This window comes from Mobula birostris, chromosome 6 (genome assembly GCF_030028105.1).
Source record: "Mobula birostris isolate sMobBir1 chromosome 6, sMobBir1.hap1, whole genome shotgun sequence".
In the NCBI taxonomy this organism is placed as follows: Eukaryota; Metazoa; Chordata; class Chondrichthyes; order Myliobatiformes; family Myliobatidae; genus Mobula; species Mobula birostris.
The window spans coordinates 156355880-156376398 of record NC_092375.1 but is presented as its reverse complement, the minus strand read 5'-3'; the positions used below and the strand labels follow the sequence as shown (position 1 = coordinate 156376398).

The following is a 20519-nucleotide window of genomic DNA, read 5'->3' as shown; positions in this document are numbered from 1 at the left end:
TAGCATCTGCATGTGGAGGCAGAGACACAGTTGACATGTCATGTCAAGTCCCTACCTCAGGACTGAAGCATAAAGGGGGAATAGCCAAAATAACTTCTAGAACTTTCAGTCCTGATACAGGATCTTGGTCTCAACCCAAAATAACAATTGTCTTCTGTCTTCACAGAAGCTGCATAGCTGGCTGAGTTCCTCCAGCAGTTTCTGTTGCTTTATATTCCTAGCTAGATGAATATATAGCCAATATTCTTTGATGAATAATTTAGAATGTGTAATGAAACTCAGATTCTTAGCATTTTTGTGGAATTATTTTCTATTATGTAGAAGATCTGGTGAGCTGTGCTTCAGTTACTTTGGCTGAAATTGCTCGTGGAAATCGATTGAATCAGGATACAATTGCAGCTGAAGGGGCAATTCCATCTCTGGTAAAAATCCTCAGTGGACGGAAAATTAAGATGCAATTAAAGGCTATAGCAGCAGTGGAGGTTTTAGCTGACAAAAATGCCGCAGTACAAAAAGAATTTCTTGCTTTGTCTGCCGATAAACACATTTTGAAGCTTCTTAAGGTATTTTATAATCAAAATCTTGTTTGAATAATTTAAATTCAGTTTAAAGCATTGATCAATAGCTTGTTCATTATGGACCAACATCTGAAAAGTTTGAAGAGATCATAAATGTGGAATAAACCTCATATTTTTACGATGCTTCTTAATTCATTTAAAAAAAATTGTTAATATATTCACATAGACTTACTGCCTTCTACTGTATTTCTTTGTATTTACTGTGAATGCCCACAAGAGAATGAATCTCAAGGTAGTATGTGGTGACATATAACTACTTTGATAATAAATTTACTTTGAATTTTGAGCTTTGTGCCCATGCGGTCACAGAGAGAAGGTGCAAACTCCAAATGTTATCTTTTTTTGGTTGGGAAGAAGTCATATCCCATTTAGTTTATTGAAATCTGGTCATGACACTCATCCACTCCTTTCTCCAGTGACACAGCTAGTAGGATTTTTCCTTCACAGCTCCAGCAACCAAGGTTCAATGAAGAGCACTGATGTTGTCCATTTGGAGTTTGCACCTTCTCTGTGACCGCATGGGCACAAAGCTCAAAATTCAAAGTAAATTTATTATCAAAGTAGTTATATGTCACCACATACTACCTTGAGATTCATTCTCTTGTGGGCATTCACAGTAAATACAAAGAAATACAGGTAGAATCAATGAAAAACTGCACACATCAGAGGGACAGATAACCATCGTGTAACAAACAACAAATTGTGCAAATAAAAAAAGGTAAAAAAAAAATAATAATAATAAATATATAGTAAATATTGAGAAACATGAGTTCTAGAGTCCTAGAAAGTGAGCACATAGTGTGTGGAATCAGTTTAGTAAGGTTCAAGACCCTCATGGTTGAGGGGTAATAAATGTTCGTGAATCTGGTAGTGTGGGACCTGAGGCTCCTGTACCTCCTTCCTGATGGCAGCAGCAAGAATAGAGTATGGTCTGGATGGCGGCGGTCCTTGATGATGATTGCCACTTTCCTGCAACAGCACTCCATGTAGATGTGCTTAATTGTGGGGAGGGCTTTATCTATGATAGGCTGGGTTGCAACCTGTACTCTTTGTACACTTTTCTGTTCAAGGACAGTGGTGTTTCCATACCAGACCATGATGCAACCAGATAATATACTCTCCACCACACATCTATAGACATTTGTCAAAGTTTTAAATGACTTGCTGAATCTTCACAAACTTCCCAGAAAGTAGAGGTGCTGCCGTTCTTTCTTTATAATGACACTTACGTACTTGGCCCCCAGGACAGGTCCTCTGAAATGATAACGAGGAATTTAAAGTTGCTGACCCTCTCTACCTTTGATCCTCTGATAAGGACTGGCTCATGGACCTCTGATTTCCTCCACCTAAAGTCAATAACCAACTCCTTGGTCTTGCAGACATTGAGTGAGAGGTTGTTTTGTGGTACCAGTCAACCAGATTTTCCATCTCCCTCCTATATGCTGATTAGTCACCTCCTTTGATTCACCAAATAACAGGGGTGTCATCAACAAATTTAAATATGGTATTGGAACTGTACTCAGCCACACAGTCATAAGCATAAAACAAGTAGAGCAAGGGACTAATCACAGTCTTGTGATGGACCTATGCTGACTCTGATTGTGGAGGAGATGTTGCCAATCGAAACTGACTGGGGTCTCCAAGTGAGGAAATGTAGGATCCAGTTGCAAAAAGAGGTATTGAAGCCTAGGTCTTGAGCTTAGTGATTAGTTTTGAGATAATGATAGTGTTGATTGCAGAGCTGTAGTCAATGAACAGCATCTTCACTAACCAGATGTTCCAGAGTTAAATGAAGAGTCAATGAAATGGCATCTGCTATTTGGCTGTTATGATGATAGGTTGGAGTGGATTCAAGTCACTCCTCAGGCAGGAGTTGGTATGTTTTATCTCCATCCCCTCAAAGCACTTTATCACAGTGGATAAGTACTACTGGACGATAGTCATTAAGGTAAGTTACCTCATTTTCCTTGGGCACCGGTATAGTTGAAGCCTGCTTGAAGCATTCGGTACTTCAGACTGCCAAAGTGAGAGATTAAAGGTATCAGTGAACACTCCTGCCAGTTGATTAGCACAGGTCTTCAGTACTTGGCCAGGTACGCAGTCTAGACCAAATACGTTCCATGGGTTCACCCTCCTGAATGATGCTCTTGCATTGCCCTCAGAGAATGAAATCACTGGGTCATCAGGGGCTGTGTGAGTTCATGAAGTTGCCTCTATGTTTTGTTGGTCAAAGCACGCATAAAAGGCAATGAGCTCATCTGGGAGCGAAACCTTGTTATCACATATGTCACTCAGTTTGACCCTGTTGGAGGTGATAACATTCAAGCCCTGCCATAGCTGTCGAGCATCCTTCTGTGATTCAAGTTTGGTCTGGAATTGCCACTTCACATGTAAGATGGCTTTCTGAAGGATATACCTGAATCTCTTGTATTTTACTTACTCCAGACTTGAGTGCCACTGATCTGGCCCTCAGCAGATGGCAGATATCATGGTTTATCCAGGGTTTCTGGTTGGGAAAGGCTGAATGATTTTTTGGGGACACATGCATCCACAGCTGACTTTATAAAGTCATAACAACCATGGTGTATTTGTTTAGACCCTCTGTTGAGTCCTTGCGTGTGGCCTGACTCAAAGCAATCACACAGCTGCTCTTCTGCCTCCCACGACCACTCTTTGTTGGCCTTACCTCTGGAGCCTTGCTCTTTAGCCTCTGCCTGTATACAGGTAGAAGGAAGACAGCTAGATAATCAGATTTCCTGAAAGGTGAGCTAGGGATGGAACAGTGGCATTTCTAATCATAATGTAACAATGGTCAAGTGTGTTGGGACCCCTGGTGCTGCAGGTGATGATGATAAATGGGCAGAGATTTCTTCAAGCAGGCCTGATTGAAGTCCGCAGCAGTAATTTGAAAGGTGTCCGGATAAGCTGTTTCTTGCTTGCTAATTGCAGCACTCACTACGGGTGCTTGGTTAACATCCACATTTGGTGGTATGTAAACTGACTGCAGTCAAGATTGTGGAGGAGAAGTCTCTTGGTAAGTAGAACAGATGGCACTTAATCATCAGATGATCCAGGTTGGGAGCACAACAGTGCAACAAGACCACTACATCCAAGAATCTCAAAGAATTTATCATGAAATACAATCCTCCACCTCCTGCCTTTTTTTGAGTTAGTTGTTCCATCCATCTTATGGATTGAGAACCCCTCTATCTGGAATGCTGTATCCAGCATTTCCATTTTGAGCCATGACTCAGTAAAACAGAAAATGCAGTAATCACTCATTTCCCTCCAATGCAGGAATCTTTTCTTTTGGTCCTCTGTCTTGTTCTCCAGTAACTGTACATTTGTTAACAAGATGCTAGGTAGAGGAATATTTGCACCCTAATGTTGGGATGTTCCAGTTTCCTTCCACATCCCAGAGACATGCCAGTTATTCTATTAATTGGCCATTGTAGATTGCCTCTACAGTTTAGGAATCCAATACCATCTGGAGGAATTTGATGGGAGTAGGTTATAAGGAAAATTGATGGGGAAAATGGGATTGCTCTGAGTTGGCATAGATTTGATGGACAGAATAGCTTCATTCTTTGTCTTAAAGAACTGTGAAAAATCCTTCATCCTATGTTTATCTGTTTTCTCTATACTATTTACCTCATCTTCTCAAAGTGGTGCCATGTTTTTGCCATTTTTTGGAGAAAAAACTTCTAAATACTCTGGATGTATTAGCAATCACATTAAATTTGCTAGAAACACCGACTTCATACTGTCTGATAATTTGCATGGTTGTTTATATTTCGAAAGGTTATTTTTAAAGTTAGCCTAGACTTTTTTTTGTTTAATTAGAGGATGTGAGCATTTCTAACATGACCAAGATTTATTGCCAATCCCTTACATTCTTGGAAGCTAATGATAAGCCACCACCTTGAACATCTGCAGACTTGTGATGATGTTGGTTTCATAGTGTCATTAAATTATGTTCCGAATATTTAGACCCAGCAACAAAAAATAGCGGCAATGTACTGTATGTCCAAATACTGTGAACTAGATGGGGGAGGGGGTGCTGCAGATAATGGAATTTCGTTTTCTTGGTTTTATTGGTAGTAGAGATCATGCATTTAGTCAAAGAATCCTTGGCAAATTGCAACAAGTTTTAATGTTTTTCAAATTGCCTGATGTTTGAATAATATGACGACTGGGGCCTTAAAAGAAAGCCAAGACGAATATCCACTTAACTCCTTTAATAGTGGTTGCAAATGCCTCTGTCTTATCATTAGTATTTGTTTGCTGCTTTACCATTATTGAGAATGGGGATGTACTTGGAGTTTCCTCTGCCCATTATTGGTTTAATTATTATAACTTGATTAATTATAATTAAAATTGCTTAATTATACTATTTTTGGCATGATGTGGTAAGTCTGCAAAGCTTTGATCTGATTTGATACATGTTGGATCACTTACCTCAGCCTAGAGCAAACAGCTTCCTCTGTTTCACATTCATACAGTCTTGCTGACATTCAATAGCATTACTGTTGCTGAGCCCTTGAAATTTCAGCAGCTTAGCACCTAACATTTGGGAATGTCTGGTGCTGCAATTGATATGCTTGTCTACATTTTTATTGGTCCAGTGTTGTTCTTGATGGTAGTGGTAGAGAAAAGAATATTCCACACCATGAGATGTTTGATTTTGTTGGAATGGAATTTTGTTTCCGCTGTAGTCCATTTCATCCATCTGTGCTCAGTGTTCAGTTACTAGATATACTGTACACTCAGTGACTATTTTATTAGATACACCTGTACATCCACTCATTAATGCAAATATCAAATCAGCCAATTTATGCATAAAAGCATACAGACATGGTCAAGAGGGTTAGTTGTTCTTCAGACCAAACATCAGAATAAGGAAAAAAGTGTGATCTAAATGACTTTGACTGTGGAATAATTGTTAACGCCAGACAGGGTGGTTGGAGTGTCTCGGAAACTACTGACTTCCTGGGATTTTTATGCACAGAAGTCTCTAGAGTTTACAAAGAATGATGTGAAAAACAAAAAATAAATCAAGTGAACAGCAAGTCTGTGGGCAAAAATGCCTTGATAATGAAATAATGAGAGAGGTCAAAGGAGAGTGGCCAGACTAGTTCAAGATGACAGGATGGCCACAATAGCTCAAGTAACCAGACATTAGAACAGTGGTGTGCAGAAGAGCATCTCTGAATGCACAGCATGTTGAACTGTGAAGTGGATGGGCTACAGCAGCAGAAGAACATGAAAAACAAACTAACCTTTTGACCATGTCTGCTTGCTTTTATGCATTGAGTTGCTGCCACATGATTGTCTGATTAGATATTTGCATTAATGAGCAGGCATACAAGTGTACCTAATTAAGTGACCACTGAGTGTATAATATAGTACATTCATGTGTTATCATTCTCAATAAGTAACATTATATTAGCATGACATCAATTTTGTTTATATAAGTTTCTTGAGCAAACATTCCAATAGTCCTTACACAGGTTTCAGCCTCTCAGTGTAGAGCCTTAAACTGTGAACTTTCCCATTGCAGGAGCTATATCAAATATCATCATGTTCCTCAGCACATAATTGTGGACTATAGAAGGGGGTTATCCACTCTGTTCTCTTTGCACTGGAAAACAATTAGGTTTTGAGTAGAGTAGGGGACATCTCTCACCAAGATGATCAAATTCCAGCAGCAGTTAATATTTGTTTTTGTGTACATCCTTAGAGCCCAGAGTCATGCTTTGCACACTTGTTTGGGATGATTTTAAACAAAGACCATCGTATCTGACTTTAGACCACCTTAGCATACATACTGTACATTCTGGCAGTAGAAACTCCCCCTCCCTCTCTCCCCATCAAGAACAACATGAACATACCTTAAATGTTTGAACTGCAGTGATTAAGAGTGCTCACCGGAACCTTGTTTCTGCAGGCAATAGGGATAAGTAACTATTAGTAGTTTTGCTACTTACTTCTGTATAATCCTCTCATGTGCATATCATAACGGAAAACTTGAAACACTGTTATTCCATTTTTTTCAGGTTTTTGAGATTGAGATCAGAGAACAGGCTGCAACAGCTATTTGGGCTCTGGCAGGACAGACTTTGACACAACGAAAACGTATGGCCAAGGAAATTGGCTATAATTTGGTCATTGATCTTCTATTATCTTCATCTGATAAAATGCACTGTGTTGGTAAATTGTTTTCTAATAAATAATGAAAAACATAACACCAAGCATAGATTTCTAATGTGGTTATAAATTGTGCTAAGATACTAATGTATGGTACAACTGTGGTTAGGGTGCAAATGTAATGACCTATACAAACCAGCTCTGAACCTCAGTTCTGTTTTCAGGATAAAAGGGAGAGCTAATAAGAAGAAAGGCCCCGTGTGCTCTTTTTGGTGACATTTCCAGTACTCGGATACAATTTGTCCAAGCACTCAGCCAGCTTCAGATGTTGCACTATGGTGTAGGAAGTAAGGGCATCAAAGAGTACCATTTGTTTATAATTTTTGTAGAGAATATTTTTCTATTTAAATATCCACATTCATGAGGTTTCTCTCAAGATTCCTAGGTCAGGTCATTCCTTCTAAAATAATTAATTTTAAACAATTAGGATTACATATAATGCTGAAATTGTCTCCTTGCAACAAATATTGTTGAAGGGATATTTGGTCAAAGTGTTAGAAATTACGTGGGATTTTCTTAAGATGATAAAAAATGTTTCCATTGACAGAGAACAACCAGAAATACTGAATTAAAACAAAAGGAAAATTGGGGAAGTGAATAGAGTTTATTTCATGTGGCAAGCTTCCTCCCACAATCCAAAGATGTACCGGTGGTAGGTTAATTGGTTATTGTAAATTGTCCCGTGATTAGGATGGGATTACCGGCATTGTGGCTCAAAGGGCCGGAAGGGCCTTTTCCATGCTGTATGTCAATAAAATAAAATAAACGTAGAATGCAAGGACAGATAGCATTATAACGTTCAAAAGAATATTAGGTATATATATTAAAATTTGCAAGCATTTGGAGAAAGAACAATACCACTGACAATACACTGAATGCCGTCCTACTGTGGTGTATTATTCATTGGGAGTGCAGCTGTTAAACAGTTAAATAAATGAAAATTCAGAAAAGAGATTAATATCCCTAAGGAAATGATGAAAAAATTAGTAATTCACTTGAATTAGTGTTCTCCACAGAGAAACCTACAGGACAAATATCTGTATTTGTTAGTTTATATCCTAGTCTGCAGAATCTCTGAAAATATAAAATTACTGAATGAAATCAGTAGAAGTAGAATCAGGAAACTCATTTGGGCACAAATTATTTGCTATCTAATGTAGGAGTCTTTGTTTATTCTTCAAGTTAAGGTTTATTTAGGATATAAGTAAATGAAGTTTTTATTCAGATTTATTGCACATAACTATTTAATTTTGGACTTCTAGACGTTCTGCAGAATGTAAGTATATGAAATGAGCAAACACAGTAAGTAAAACATCAAATTGCTATCATATCTGAAACATAAACAGTTGTTTAAAAATTTGTTTTAATAATTATGTTCCTTAAAATACTTGTAGGATATTTGTGGTTGTTAATCATGGCTGTCATTTCTTAATGTAGGTTAGGTGGTATTGCCACTTTATTACTTTTCATACACTATAAGGGACAACATTATGAAGTACAGTTAATGAAAGCAGAAAGATTTTTGAATTTTCTGCCTTGGCTATCAAACGTTTCAACATTTTTTATGAATCAATTTGAATTGTATTTCAGGAGAATATCTATGTGAATCAAACATTTTTTTTTAACGTAGAATAGAATAGAATATCTTTATTGTCATTGTTGAGCAATGAAACACAGTTTAGCAGCTCAACGTTCTGCAGCATGACAAAGAATATATACGTAAAATAAACTCTAAAATCTCAGGAGTGCAGTCCAAAATTAATAATATATGGATGCGGGGGTAGGACTATTGCACACCTGCCGTTCCTGGAAGTGTGATGCACTTAGCTGCCGCCATCTTAGGAGGGGGGCAGGAGATGGGAAGGGGGTGTTATACATTTCACTGCTTGTGGGTAGAAGCTGTTAAGGAGTCTCTTTGTTTTCGTCCTTAATGCTCTGTATCTCTTCCCAGAAGGGGTTAGGATCACTACTATTCCCACAGCAAACAATCGAATTAAAACAATTGTTTTATTTACCTAGCTTGCCAGGCAATAATTGCCCTGAGTGAGTGCAACAAGGAACAACAAAACAAAATATGTGCAGAAAATGGAATCCCTCCCTTGATTCGACTTTTACGGAGCTCAAATATATCTGTGCGCACGATGTTGAGTGGCATCACTGCCCTGGGTACCATGTGTGTTGGTTAGTACACTCTTTTTACTAGAAATTATATTAAAGGCACTTGGAGATGCACAATTATTGCATTGAAAATTATTCTCCCTTATTATCTCATTCCTATATGCTTCCTTGTTCCTTAAGGTGGTCATAGCCAGGGGAGGTAGTGGGGATAATCTCCCACTACCTACTGAATGCTCACAATGATGTGTGTCTCAAATAACCAAGTCCAGCTCTTGGCCTTCACAAGCTACTAACCCCAGCAGAACAGTTTCTACTGACAGGAGAAGGAGCAAAGGAGGGTTACTGGTGTCTTAAAACCAGTCACTTCGGGCAGATGAGGCTCTTCACCTGTAATTGGCAGCTCATCTAGTAGAAGGAAAACTCAGATCTCAAACCTCCGGTGCCTTGAGGCTATACCCACTCATGGGGAAGGCTTCAGGAGTAAACTCCAATGAAAAATCCAGAGCTGGAGTCCCTAAGGCAGTCCGACAATGAGCTCAACGCTAACTGGCTACTCCTGTAATGCTGCTGGTGCCTAACTGTATCGGTGTGTGCTGTTCCTTTGGATTCATCAGCTGCATGGAGTGGTGGAGCTTGCTGCATGGACAGCAATTTGCTCTCCATATTGTACTGCCGTTTCTTGCATATTGGCTTATGTATCCTGTAGATGGCTAGACGTAAAATCCATGCTCGACCCTGACCAATGGAGGGCCTCAACCATATGCTTCCTTGTCACCATCTGAGATTATATCAACAACAGTTGTGTCATAGGCAAATTTATAGATGGCATTTGAGCTGTGTGTAGATACACAATCAGGAATGTAGAGAAGGTAGAGCAGAGGCATCCTTGAGCTGCATCTGCTTTGTCTGTGAGGGAGAGATGTTATTTTCAATCCACACTGGTGTGGTGGCCTGATGAGGAAGTCAGGGCTCCATTTCCCGGGAGAGCTACAGAAGCCCAGGTTTTGAAGCTTGTTGATTAGTATTGAGGGGATGATGGTATTGAATGTTGAGCTATAATCTATAAACAACAGCATGACATAGGTATTGCTGTTGTTCAGGTGGTCCAAGACCTAGTGAAGAGCCGGTGAGATTGCATCTGCTGTAGACCTATTGTGGAGGTATGCCAATTGCAACAAATCCTGGTCCTTGCTTTGGCAATAGTTAATTCTAGCCATGACCTACCTCTCAATGTGTGTAAATGTTAGTGCTACTAGGAAATAGTCAATGAGGCAGCTCAACCTGCTCTCTTGACATTGGTATGATAGATGCCCCTTTGAAGCAACTGAGAACCTCCAACTACAGCAGTGAGATACTGAGGATATCCTTGAACACAACCTATTGGCACATGTGTCCAGACCCTGCCAGGTACACCATCAGGGCCTGACACCTTGTGAGGATTCACCCTCATGAAAGATATTGAGGAAAGAAGTATATAAAGTTATGAGCATAGATGGGTTAGATAGCTATTCTTTTTCCCAGGGTGGAAATAGTAAAGGCCAGATGGCAGAGTAGAAGTTTAATGAAGATTTATGAAGCAAGTTTTTTTTTACTCAGAGAGTGGTAGGTGCCTGAAATGCACCACCAGGTATGATGTTACAAGCAGGTATGAGTGATGTTTAAGAGGCTTTTAGACAGACACATGAACAGGCATGGAAGAAAGGGTGCAGACCATATACTATCAGAACAAGAGAACAAAATAAAATTAAAACTATGTTTTCAAGGGCTAAAATCAGATATGAGATTTTGGTTTTAGAGTAAGGTATGGAGATAGTAGGAAAGGGCATCTTCTGAAATCTTAACGGAAAAACTTGATACCTGTATTTACTTTACTGACAGGACCTTTGATCAGAGAGAGTTCTTCTGATTTCTTTTGTTTTGCAATGACTTGGATGTGGAGTAAAGTAATGATATGAAGACAAGTTAGGACATTGTTTTTGGATATCTTGTCAAATTATATGGAGTATACATTGGGAAGATGATCTGAGGTATAAATCAGTCATTATATAATTAAAAGCTCAATAAGTGGAATAATTGGATCCATTTCAGCATCCCTTCAATATGCTTTTGGACAATTATAACAATGTTCAATTTTAAATACATTTCTTACTTGAAATATATTATTATATAATCATAACGCTTTGGACTGGTTCAACTGTACTGCCAACCAACCCCGAACGGAGATCTGTATGTTCCACCTCACCATAGTTCCTTGCATATTTCTCAAAAATCAAATAATCCCTTCAAGTAGGAGTTTCAGATATTATGAACTACATTGCTATGATACGTTCAATCTCTATTTTGAAAGAAACACTTATTATTTTGCCTTACCTAAATTAGAAGCTCCTTATAAAGATGCCACACTTTGGATATCCTGCAAAGTCATTGCAGAACAAAAGAAATCAGAAGAACTCTCTCTGATCAAAGGTTCTGTCAGTAAAGTAAATACAGGTACCAAGTTTTTCCATTAAGATTTCAGAAGATGCCTTTTCCTACTGTCTCCATACCTTGCTCTAAAACCAAAATCTCATAGATTAATTTAATATTCTTTAGTTGTATTTCACCAAAACAGGCCCTTCAGCAATTCATCTACAGCCACCAAGATGCCTAAATAAGCCAGTTCCATTTGCCTGTGTATGGTGTATTTCTGTCTAAATCTTTCTTATACATGTACCTATCCAAATGTTTTTTTAGGTATTGTAATTATATCTGCTTGTACATCCTCTGGAAGCTCATTCCATATATCCATTACTGTCCACTTGAAAAAGTTACCCCACAGATCCCTTTTAAATCTTGTAATGATCATTTTTTGGATGAATGACAAATTTCAATGTTTTAGTTTATATGAATCCTAACCACAACCCCTCTCACTTTAAACGTATGCCCTCTTGTTTAAAATTCCTCTACCTCAGGAAAAAATATGTGACTATCAATCTGATCTATACTCCATATAATTTTCTAAATTCTCGGCCCTTCTTATAACTGAAGCTCTCCAATCCCAGAAGCATCTGTGTGAATCTTTTCTGCATCTCTCTACCTTAATCATATCCTTCTTATAGTATTGCAACCAGTATTGCACTCAATACTCCAAGTACCATCTCACCAACATTTTGTACAACTGACTCTTATCATGTTATATAAAACCTTAAACTAAAATACTATTGTCATTTTATGTATCATAACTAGATAGAAATTCAACATTGAGTCTAAAACACGGTGACATGCTCAGCTGAAGGATGTCTCTCCTAAAGCTTTTGCTGAGCCTTATTGTAATAGTAGAGGAAGCCACAGAGAGAGATAGGTCAACATGGGAGTGGGATGAAGAATTAATGTAGAAAAGCCTTTGTCAGCATTCATAGAGATGAAGCCATATTTCAGAGAGAAGGAAGATGAGTCAGATGCACCCATGTGGAAAATCTGAACGCTAAAGCAAATGCAGTGGTAATAGAGGAACTGAGGAAATGGAATACTGTAGTTCTTTCAGGAAGAAGGACAGGAGAAAATATGGTTGAGGTGACTGTGAGAGTCAGTAATAAATATTTATGACTCACCTTTCCCCTGAGATAGAGCTGGCATGATTCAGACAGAGAAAGGAAGAGCCAAATTCCACCTTGCCTTTCCCTGGATATGATGAACTCCAACGCTTACTTCAGTTTCCGGAGAAGAAATAAAGTTATTAATATAAATAATTATTTCTGTATATCATGTATTTAAACAATTATATGTTTCTTTGTGTAGGTGTTGCACATAAAAATAATCCAATTAGTCAACAGAAGATTGTGGAAGAGGGCGGCATAAGTGTACTTCGCTATTTGCTTTTTTCAACACATTCTCCCCAAGTGCAGGTAACACTGGATGGATTATTACAGTTGTAAAACTGCATACACTTGTGAGAATTGGAGCAATTTGTATTAGGGGAAAAGAAGTCTCATGTGCCTGTCTCATGTACCCATGTGCCTGCAGTGCTTAGATCATTGTATACATGGCAGCCTTCAGATACTTAAACTAATGCTGCTTTAACGTTTAATTATACTTTATTGTATCAGGAGAAAAATATCAGTTGTTTGAACTAAAACAAAAGATTGTATAAGGAGAAGAGTAAAGGTATCAGAGGCAATTAGAATAAAAAGGGTCAAATTTTACAGGGTTAAAGTAATTTAGCAGTGGCTGCAGACACCTGATCTGCCAATGCATTTTATTTAGGAGTTCCAGGAGCTTCTTGAAATAAATGTTGGACTTCATTTCAATGTTAAAGTGAGACATTTATGTTCATTTCAGGCCCGGAATCCCAAATAGCTTGGTTTAAAAATTGTGATATAAACCTCCAATTGGTACTTTTCAGTCTTGAACAGCAATCTGGTAAACCTTGAAATCAATTAGAAGCAATGTTCCTCACATGTTAGTTTAACTCAGAAATGATGCAAAGGGTCCAACCTATTCTACAAGCTCAAAAAGAGCCAGGAACTTGGAAGATGTTCAGCATTTTGAGGAGGTAGAACTAGAAAGCACTGAAAGAACACTTACATACTGCTACAGGCCTGAGTACTCCCTTCAGAGCATCCTTATCAGTTGTGGTCATATCTCTGGGCCTCTGAATTGCCTGAAATTCATTTAGCCTGTCAGGCAAACATTCTAATGGTATCTTGACTGGCAAATCAACTTGTTTATTTGTTTTGCACCAAGCTGTAAGCTTGTTGTATGTATTTTGAAACACAAATAATTTAGCCAGCCCTTCACCCTCACCTTTCTGAGGGCTATAATATGAAATCAGAGCATGAATTCAGAAACATGGAAACTGATCATCCCAAAACAGATCATGACAAGGTTCATTCTCCACAAAGATATCTAAAATACACAAATCATCTAAGTTTATTGAACAGTTAGCACCAAAAGGAGGAGTGGATGAACCATGATCAATTGTTATCATGTGACAAGGATTTATTTTCTTCAAAATTAGTGCAGCCACTATCTTGGGATACATTGTCTGCATGAAACGATGATCTGATTTTACTTGAGGACTGCTATAGCTACATACTGTACATAAAACAGTCATGAATTCAAATAGTATATTTGGAATGGAAATTTGATGTTTTTCATTATAAGAGGTCATAAAATTCCCACATCTAAGATTTGATGCTTCAGGTATGATGCTTGAGGCAGACAGCTGCCCTATTTTGTGTGTTAGTTCACGTATCTTCTTCTGCTTTGTAATATTTTGAGATCTCTTTCTCAGTTTATTTTCATATAGCTAACTGTGATTTCTTTGGTATTTTGCAAGGTATGGGAAAACTTCATATTAGTGTATAGGGAGATGTAAGGATCACACCTTGTTGATAAGAAAGGAAGTTGGAATTTCACATGTGGATCTGTACTGAATAGTGATTTACACTTTCAAGTCTAACAAATAATTTACATAGATCTCCAGTGAACATCAAGCAAGTCCCTCATTTACACATAAAAAGCAATATTAGCAATTGTTTTTTTTTCAAAACTCTATTAGGGTTCGTATGGCAAGTAGTGCAATTCTTTTTGGTTTTTAGTCAGCAATTTAATTAAAAATAAAAAATATGCCAGGAAAACTTTCCATAAATGTACTCATCGTGAGAAATTACGTGGAATAATAAAAACAAAACTGAAGTATTTCTCAATTACAGTAACTACCAATAATTTATCAATTTATTTTTGTATATACTGTAGGTAGAAGTAATCTACAGCTTGGCTTGCATTATGTTGGGAAATAGTGAACTACAGAAGTTGTTAAAGGAGAAAAAAGGCTTTAACTACAAGACTGTATTGAATCACCTTAAATATGATGATGAAGTAAGCAGCTGTTAATTGGTACAATGTAAATAATTTTATAAGATTGAATTGAATTGACTTTATTATTTACATTCTTCATATACATGAGGAGTCAAAATCTTTGTTACATCTCCATCTAAATGTGCAGTGTGCAATTTATAATAATTTATAATATGTGTACAACAGGATAGTCAATATAACATAGAAATACAGATGTGTCAGCATGAATTAAGGAGACTTATGGCCTGGTGCAAGAAACTGTCCCAGAGCCTGTTGGTCCTGGCTTTTATGCTGTGGTACTGTTTCCCGGATGGTAGCAGCTGGAACAGTTTGTGGTTGGGGTGAACCGGGTCCCCAATGATCCTTCAGGCCCTTTTTACACACCTGTCTCTGTAAATGTCCTCAATAGTGGGAAGTTCACGTCTATAGATGTGCTGGGCTGTCCACACCACTCTCTGCAGAGTCCTGCGATTGAGAGAAGTACAGTTCCCATACCAGGCAGTGATGCAGCCAGTCAGGATGCTCTCAATTGTGCCCCTGTAGAAAGTTCCTAGGATCTGGGGGCCCATATCAAACTTCCTCAATCGTCTGAGTTGAAGGAGGTGCTGTTGTGCCTTTTTCACCACACAGCCTGTATGTACAGACCACGTGAGATCCTCGGTGATGTGGATGCTGAGGAACTTAAAGCTGTTCACCCTCTCAACCCCAGATCCATTGATGTCAACAGGGGCTAACCTGTCTGCATTCCTCCTGTAGTTGACAATCAGCTCCTTTGTTTTTGCGACATTGAGGGAGAGGTTGTTTTCTTGATACCACTGTGTCAGGGTGATGATTTCTTCTCTGTAGGCTGCCTCATAATTATTTGAGATTTAGCCAATCAGTGTAGTGTCATCAGCAAATTTAATTAGCAGATTGGAGCTGTGGGTGGCGACACGGTTATGGGTATACAGAGAGTAAAGGAGGGGGCTTAGTCCACAGCCTTGAGGGGCACCTGTGTTGAGGGTCAGAGGGGCAGAAGTGAAGGAACCCATCCTTACTACCTGCCTGCGATCTGACAGGAAGTCCAGGATCCAACTACACAAGGAAAGTTGAAGGCCGAGGTCTGTGAGCTTCTTGCCGAGCCTGGAGGGAATTATGGTGTTGAATGCTGAACTGTGGTCCAAGAACAGCATTCTCACATAAGCATCCCTCTTCTCCAGGTGTGTAAGGACGGTGTGTAGAGCTGTGGCTATTGCGTCATCTGTCGATCGGTTGTGTCAGTAGGCAAATTGTAGGGGATCCAGTGTGGGTGATAGTATGCTGCAGATGCCGTCCTTGACCAGCCTCTCAAAGCATTTTATTATTGAGGTGAGTGCGACAGGATGCCAGGCGTTCAGACATGTTACCTTGGTCTTTTTAGGTATCAGAATATCTTGTGAATATTTTGGTGGACCATTCTTAAGTGTGAATGGAATGGACATTCCACAATGTTTTGTAAATTAAAATGAATTATCTCATTCATTAAATATTGTAGTTATGTTGTTATATTTTGTTGTGTAAAATCCCTGTAACAATAAATCTTCTTTATATAATGTTAAATGTGACTGCAAATAAACAAAACATTAACCGATAGTGACATGAACCTCAGAAACTGAACCATAGAGTCCGGATGATCCCAGGTTAACTATTTGCTGTAAAAGCATCCATGGGGAAAAAAAAACACATGAAAGTAGAGAGCACTTCTATACTTGTTCATCAGCCATGACTCAAGATGAAAAGGAATGTGCAGCATTTTAATGGAGATGTGCATATTTCAAAGACAGTCATGTATAATTTTAAAAATCTATACTAAAGGTACACCTTTTGTAACCAAATAAATTGATTTCAGATGTATACTTCATGTACAGTAGATAAAATTTGGTATTACTTATTTCCATGACCATAATATACAGTAGCTAAAATTGCTTATTATTCATTTCTGTTAATATATTTTTCAATAATCAATTAAATTCATTGTGGTTATTATTTATCTGTCATGTTTCAGGATGGTATTTTAAGAGTAGGTGGAGCTTTAGCCCTCTGTGCATTCAACAGTCCAAAGCAGCAACTTCTGATACATGAATCTGGAGGCATTCCTGCATCAATATACCAGAATTTTTTGCAATCTGGAAAAGAAGTGGATCGGGCCAATGCTGCATTTCAGGTATTCTTCCAGGGGAATTATCTCTAAAGCTAACCTGATAAATGAAGCAACACACATCAAAGTTGCTGGTGAACGCAGCAGGCCAGGCAGCATCTCTAGGAAGAGGTGCAGTCGACGTTTCAGGCCGAGACCCTTCGTCAGGACTAACTGAAGGAAGAGTGAGTAAGGGATTTGAAAGTTGGAGGGGGAGGGAGAGATCCGGAATGATAGGAGAAGACAGGAGGGGGAGGGATAGAGCCAAGAGCTGGACAGGTGATAGGCAAAAGGGGATACGAGAGGATCATGGGACAGGAGGTCCGGGAAGAAAGACGGGGGGGGGGGGACCCAGAGGATGGGCCAGAGGTATATTCAGAGGGACAGAGGGAGAAAAAGGAGAGTGAGAGAAAGAATGTGTGCATAAAAATGAGTAACAGATGGGGTACGAGGGGGAGGTGGGGCCTTAGCGGAAGTTAGAGAAGTCGATGTTCATGCCATCAGGTTGGAGGCTACCCAGATGGAATATAAGGTGTTGTTCCTCCAACCTGAGTGTGGCTTCATCTTTACAGTAGAGGAGACCGTGGATAGACATGTCAGAATGGGAATGGGATGTGGAATTAAAATGTGTGGCCACTGGGAGATCCTGCTTTCTCTGGCGGACAGAGCGTAGACGTTCAGCAAAGCGGTCTCCCAGTCTGCGTCGGGTCTCGCCAATATATAAAAGGCCACATCGGGAGCACCGGACGCAGTATATCACCCCAGTCGACTCACAGGTGAAGTGTTGCCTCACTATAAGCCTACTGACTCTCACAGCTATCTGGACTATTCCTCTTCTCACCCTGTCTCTTGCAAAAACGCCATCCCCTTCTCACAATTCCTCCATCTCCGCCGCATCTGCTCTCAGGATGAGGCTTTTCATTCTAGGACGAGGGAGATGTCTTCCTTTTTTAAAGAAAGGGGCTTCCCTTCCTCTACTATCAACTCTGCTCTTAAACGCATCTCCCCCATTTCACGTACATCTGCTCTCACTCCATCCTCCCGCCACCCCACTAGGAATAGGGTTCCCCTGGTCCTCACCTACCACCCCACCAGCCTCCGGGTCCAACATATTATTCTCCGTAACTTCCGCCACCTCCAACGGGATTCCACCACTAAGCACATCTTTCCCTCCCCCCTCCCTCTGTATTCCGCAGGGATCGCTCCCTACGCAACTCCCTTGTCCATTCGTCCCCCCCATCCCTCCCCACTGATCTCCCTCCTGGCACTTATCCGTGTAAGCGGAACAAGTGCTACACATGCCCTTACACTTCCTCCCTTACCACCATTCAGGGCCCCAAACAGTCCTTCCAGGTGAGGCAACACTTCACCTGTGAGTCGACTGGGGTGATATACTGCGTCCGGTGCTCCCGACGTGGCCTTTTATATATTGGCGAGACCCGATGCAGACTGGGAGACCGCTTTGCTGAACATCTATGCTCTGTCCGCCAGAGAAAGCAGGATCTCCCAGTGGCCACATATTTTAATTCCACATCCCATTCCCATCCTGACATGTCTATCCACGGCCTCCTCTACTGTAAAGATGAAGCCAACTCAGGTTGGAAGAACAACACCTTATATTCCGTCTGGGTAGCCTCCAACCTGATGGCATGAATATAGACTTCTCTAACTTCCGCTAAGGCCCCATCTCCCCCTCGTACCCCATCTGTTACTTATTTTTATGCACACATTCTTTCTCTCACACTCCTTTTTCTCCCTCTGTCCCTCTGAATATACCTCTTGCCCATCCTCTGGGTTCCCCCCCCCCCTTGTCTTTCTTCCCGGACCTCCTGTCCCATGATCCTCTCGTATCCCCTTTTGTCAATCAACTGTCCAGCTCTTGGCTCTATCCCTCCCCCTCCTGTCTTCTCCTATCATTTTGGATCTCCCCCTCCCCCTCCAACTTTCAAATCCCTTACTCACTCTTCCTTCAGTTAGTCCTGACGAAGGGTCTCCGCCTGAAACGTCGACTGCACCTCTTCCTACAGATGCTGCCTGGCCTGCTGCGTTCACCAGCAACTTTGATGTGTGTTGCTTGAATTTCCAGCATCTGCAGAATTCCTGTTGTTTGCTGATAAATGAATCCAATCATCTTTACATTCTAAAAACTTATATCCAGAATGCACCTCCAGCCTTAGTGTCATGGAGTTGTCCAGCTCTGAAAAGGTCCTTTGGCTCACCATGTTCATGCTGTCTGTCGTACCTACCTATTATAATCCCGTGTCCAAATTAGGTACATACCCTTCTGATTTTTGAGGGTCCAGGTCATGGTCGGTCCTGGGTACCTGGCTTTGGTCCAGATCATTATTAGTTGTTTATTTGGTGATAGTGTATGAAAGTTGAAGATAGAATTGGGGTGAGTTAGTGAAATAAAGACTTACAGGATATATTTCTGTACACAGTACAACCCTACATGAGAGATTTTAGGGAGCAAGCCAGAAAGCTGAAAAGCGGGAGCTCCAAGGTCGGAATCTCTGGATTTCTGCCTGTGCCACACACCGGTGAGGGTTACAATAGGAGCATGTGATAGATTTGCCGTGGCTGAGGAACTACTGCAGGGGGCAAGGGTTCAGACGTCTGGATCATTGGGACCCCTTCTGTGGAAGGTACAGCCTGTCCAAAAGGGAAGGGTTACACCTGAACCTATGGGGTACTAATAAGTTTGCAGGCAGATTTGTTAGAGCCGCTTGGGAGGGTTTAAACTAATTTGACAGGGGAATGGCAACCAGAGTGATAGGGCTAAGGAAGGAGTAGTTGGTTTACAAACAGAACTAGTGTGTAGTGAGACTGCTAGCAAGGACAGGCTGATGAGAGGGCGGAGTTGCTGTCAATGGGATAAATTGTAATGTAAAAGGTGGACAAAATCAAAAAGGGTGCTAAATATAGAACTGAAGGTGTTATATTTGAATGCATGCAGTATACAGAATAAGGTAGATGAACTTGTAGCACATTTACAGATTGGCAGGTATATTGTGGGCATCACGGAATCGTGGCTAAAAGGAGATTATAGCTGGCAGTTTAGCATCCAAGGATACACATTGTATCAAAAGGACAGGCATGTAGGTGGGGTGGGGGTGGGGATGACATGGCTCTATTGGTTAAAAAAATGAAATCAAATCATTAGAAAGAGAAGACATAGGATCGGAAGGTGTAGAATCATTCTGGGTGAAGCTAAGAAACTGCAAGGGTAAAAATACCCTGATGAGAGTTATATACAGACCTTCAAATGGTAGCAAAGATGTGGGCTATAACGTACAACAGGAGATAGAAAATGCATGTCAAAAAAGCAATGTTCCGATAGTCATGAAGATTTCAATATGCAGGTAGATTGGAAAAATCAGGTTGTTGCTGGATCCCAAGAGGGGGAAATTTGTAGAATGCCTACAAGATGTTTTTTTAGAGCAGCTCATGGTTGAACCCACTAGGGCATCAGCTATTCTGGATTAGGTATTGTGCAATGAACTGAAAGGTAAAGGAACCCTTCTCATCCGGACTATTCATCATCAAAAATTTACAGATTTTACATTTTTTTTTTATAGATTACTGTTTAATGTAAGGACCTTTCTCTCTTGACTTTTAAAACA

The 20519-nt window shown here is 40.0% G+C and overlaps 1 protein-coding gene across 1 annotated transcript in view; it reads left to right on the top strand.

Annotated features, from left to right (window-relative positions):
- ankar (ankyrin and armadillo repeat containing) overlaps nt 1-20519 on the top strand; it is a 77692-nt gene that overhangs the window by 46663 nt on the left and 10510 nt on the right. Inside the window, exons 13-18 of the mRNA XM_072259767.1 lie at nt 322-563; nt 6635-6788; nt 8805-8966; nt 12681-12787; nt 14640-14762; nt 16765-16923. Of these exons, the coding sequence (XP_072115868.1) occupies nt 322-563; nt 6635-6788; nt 8805-8966; nt 12681-12787; nt 14640-14762; nt 16765-16923 (947 nt within the window). The remainder of the gene's footprint in view (nt 1-321; nt 564-6634; nt 6789-8804; nt 8967-12680; nt 12788-14639; nt 14763-16764; nt 16924-20519) is intronic.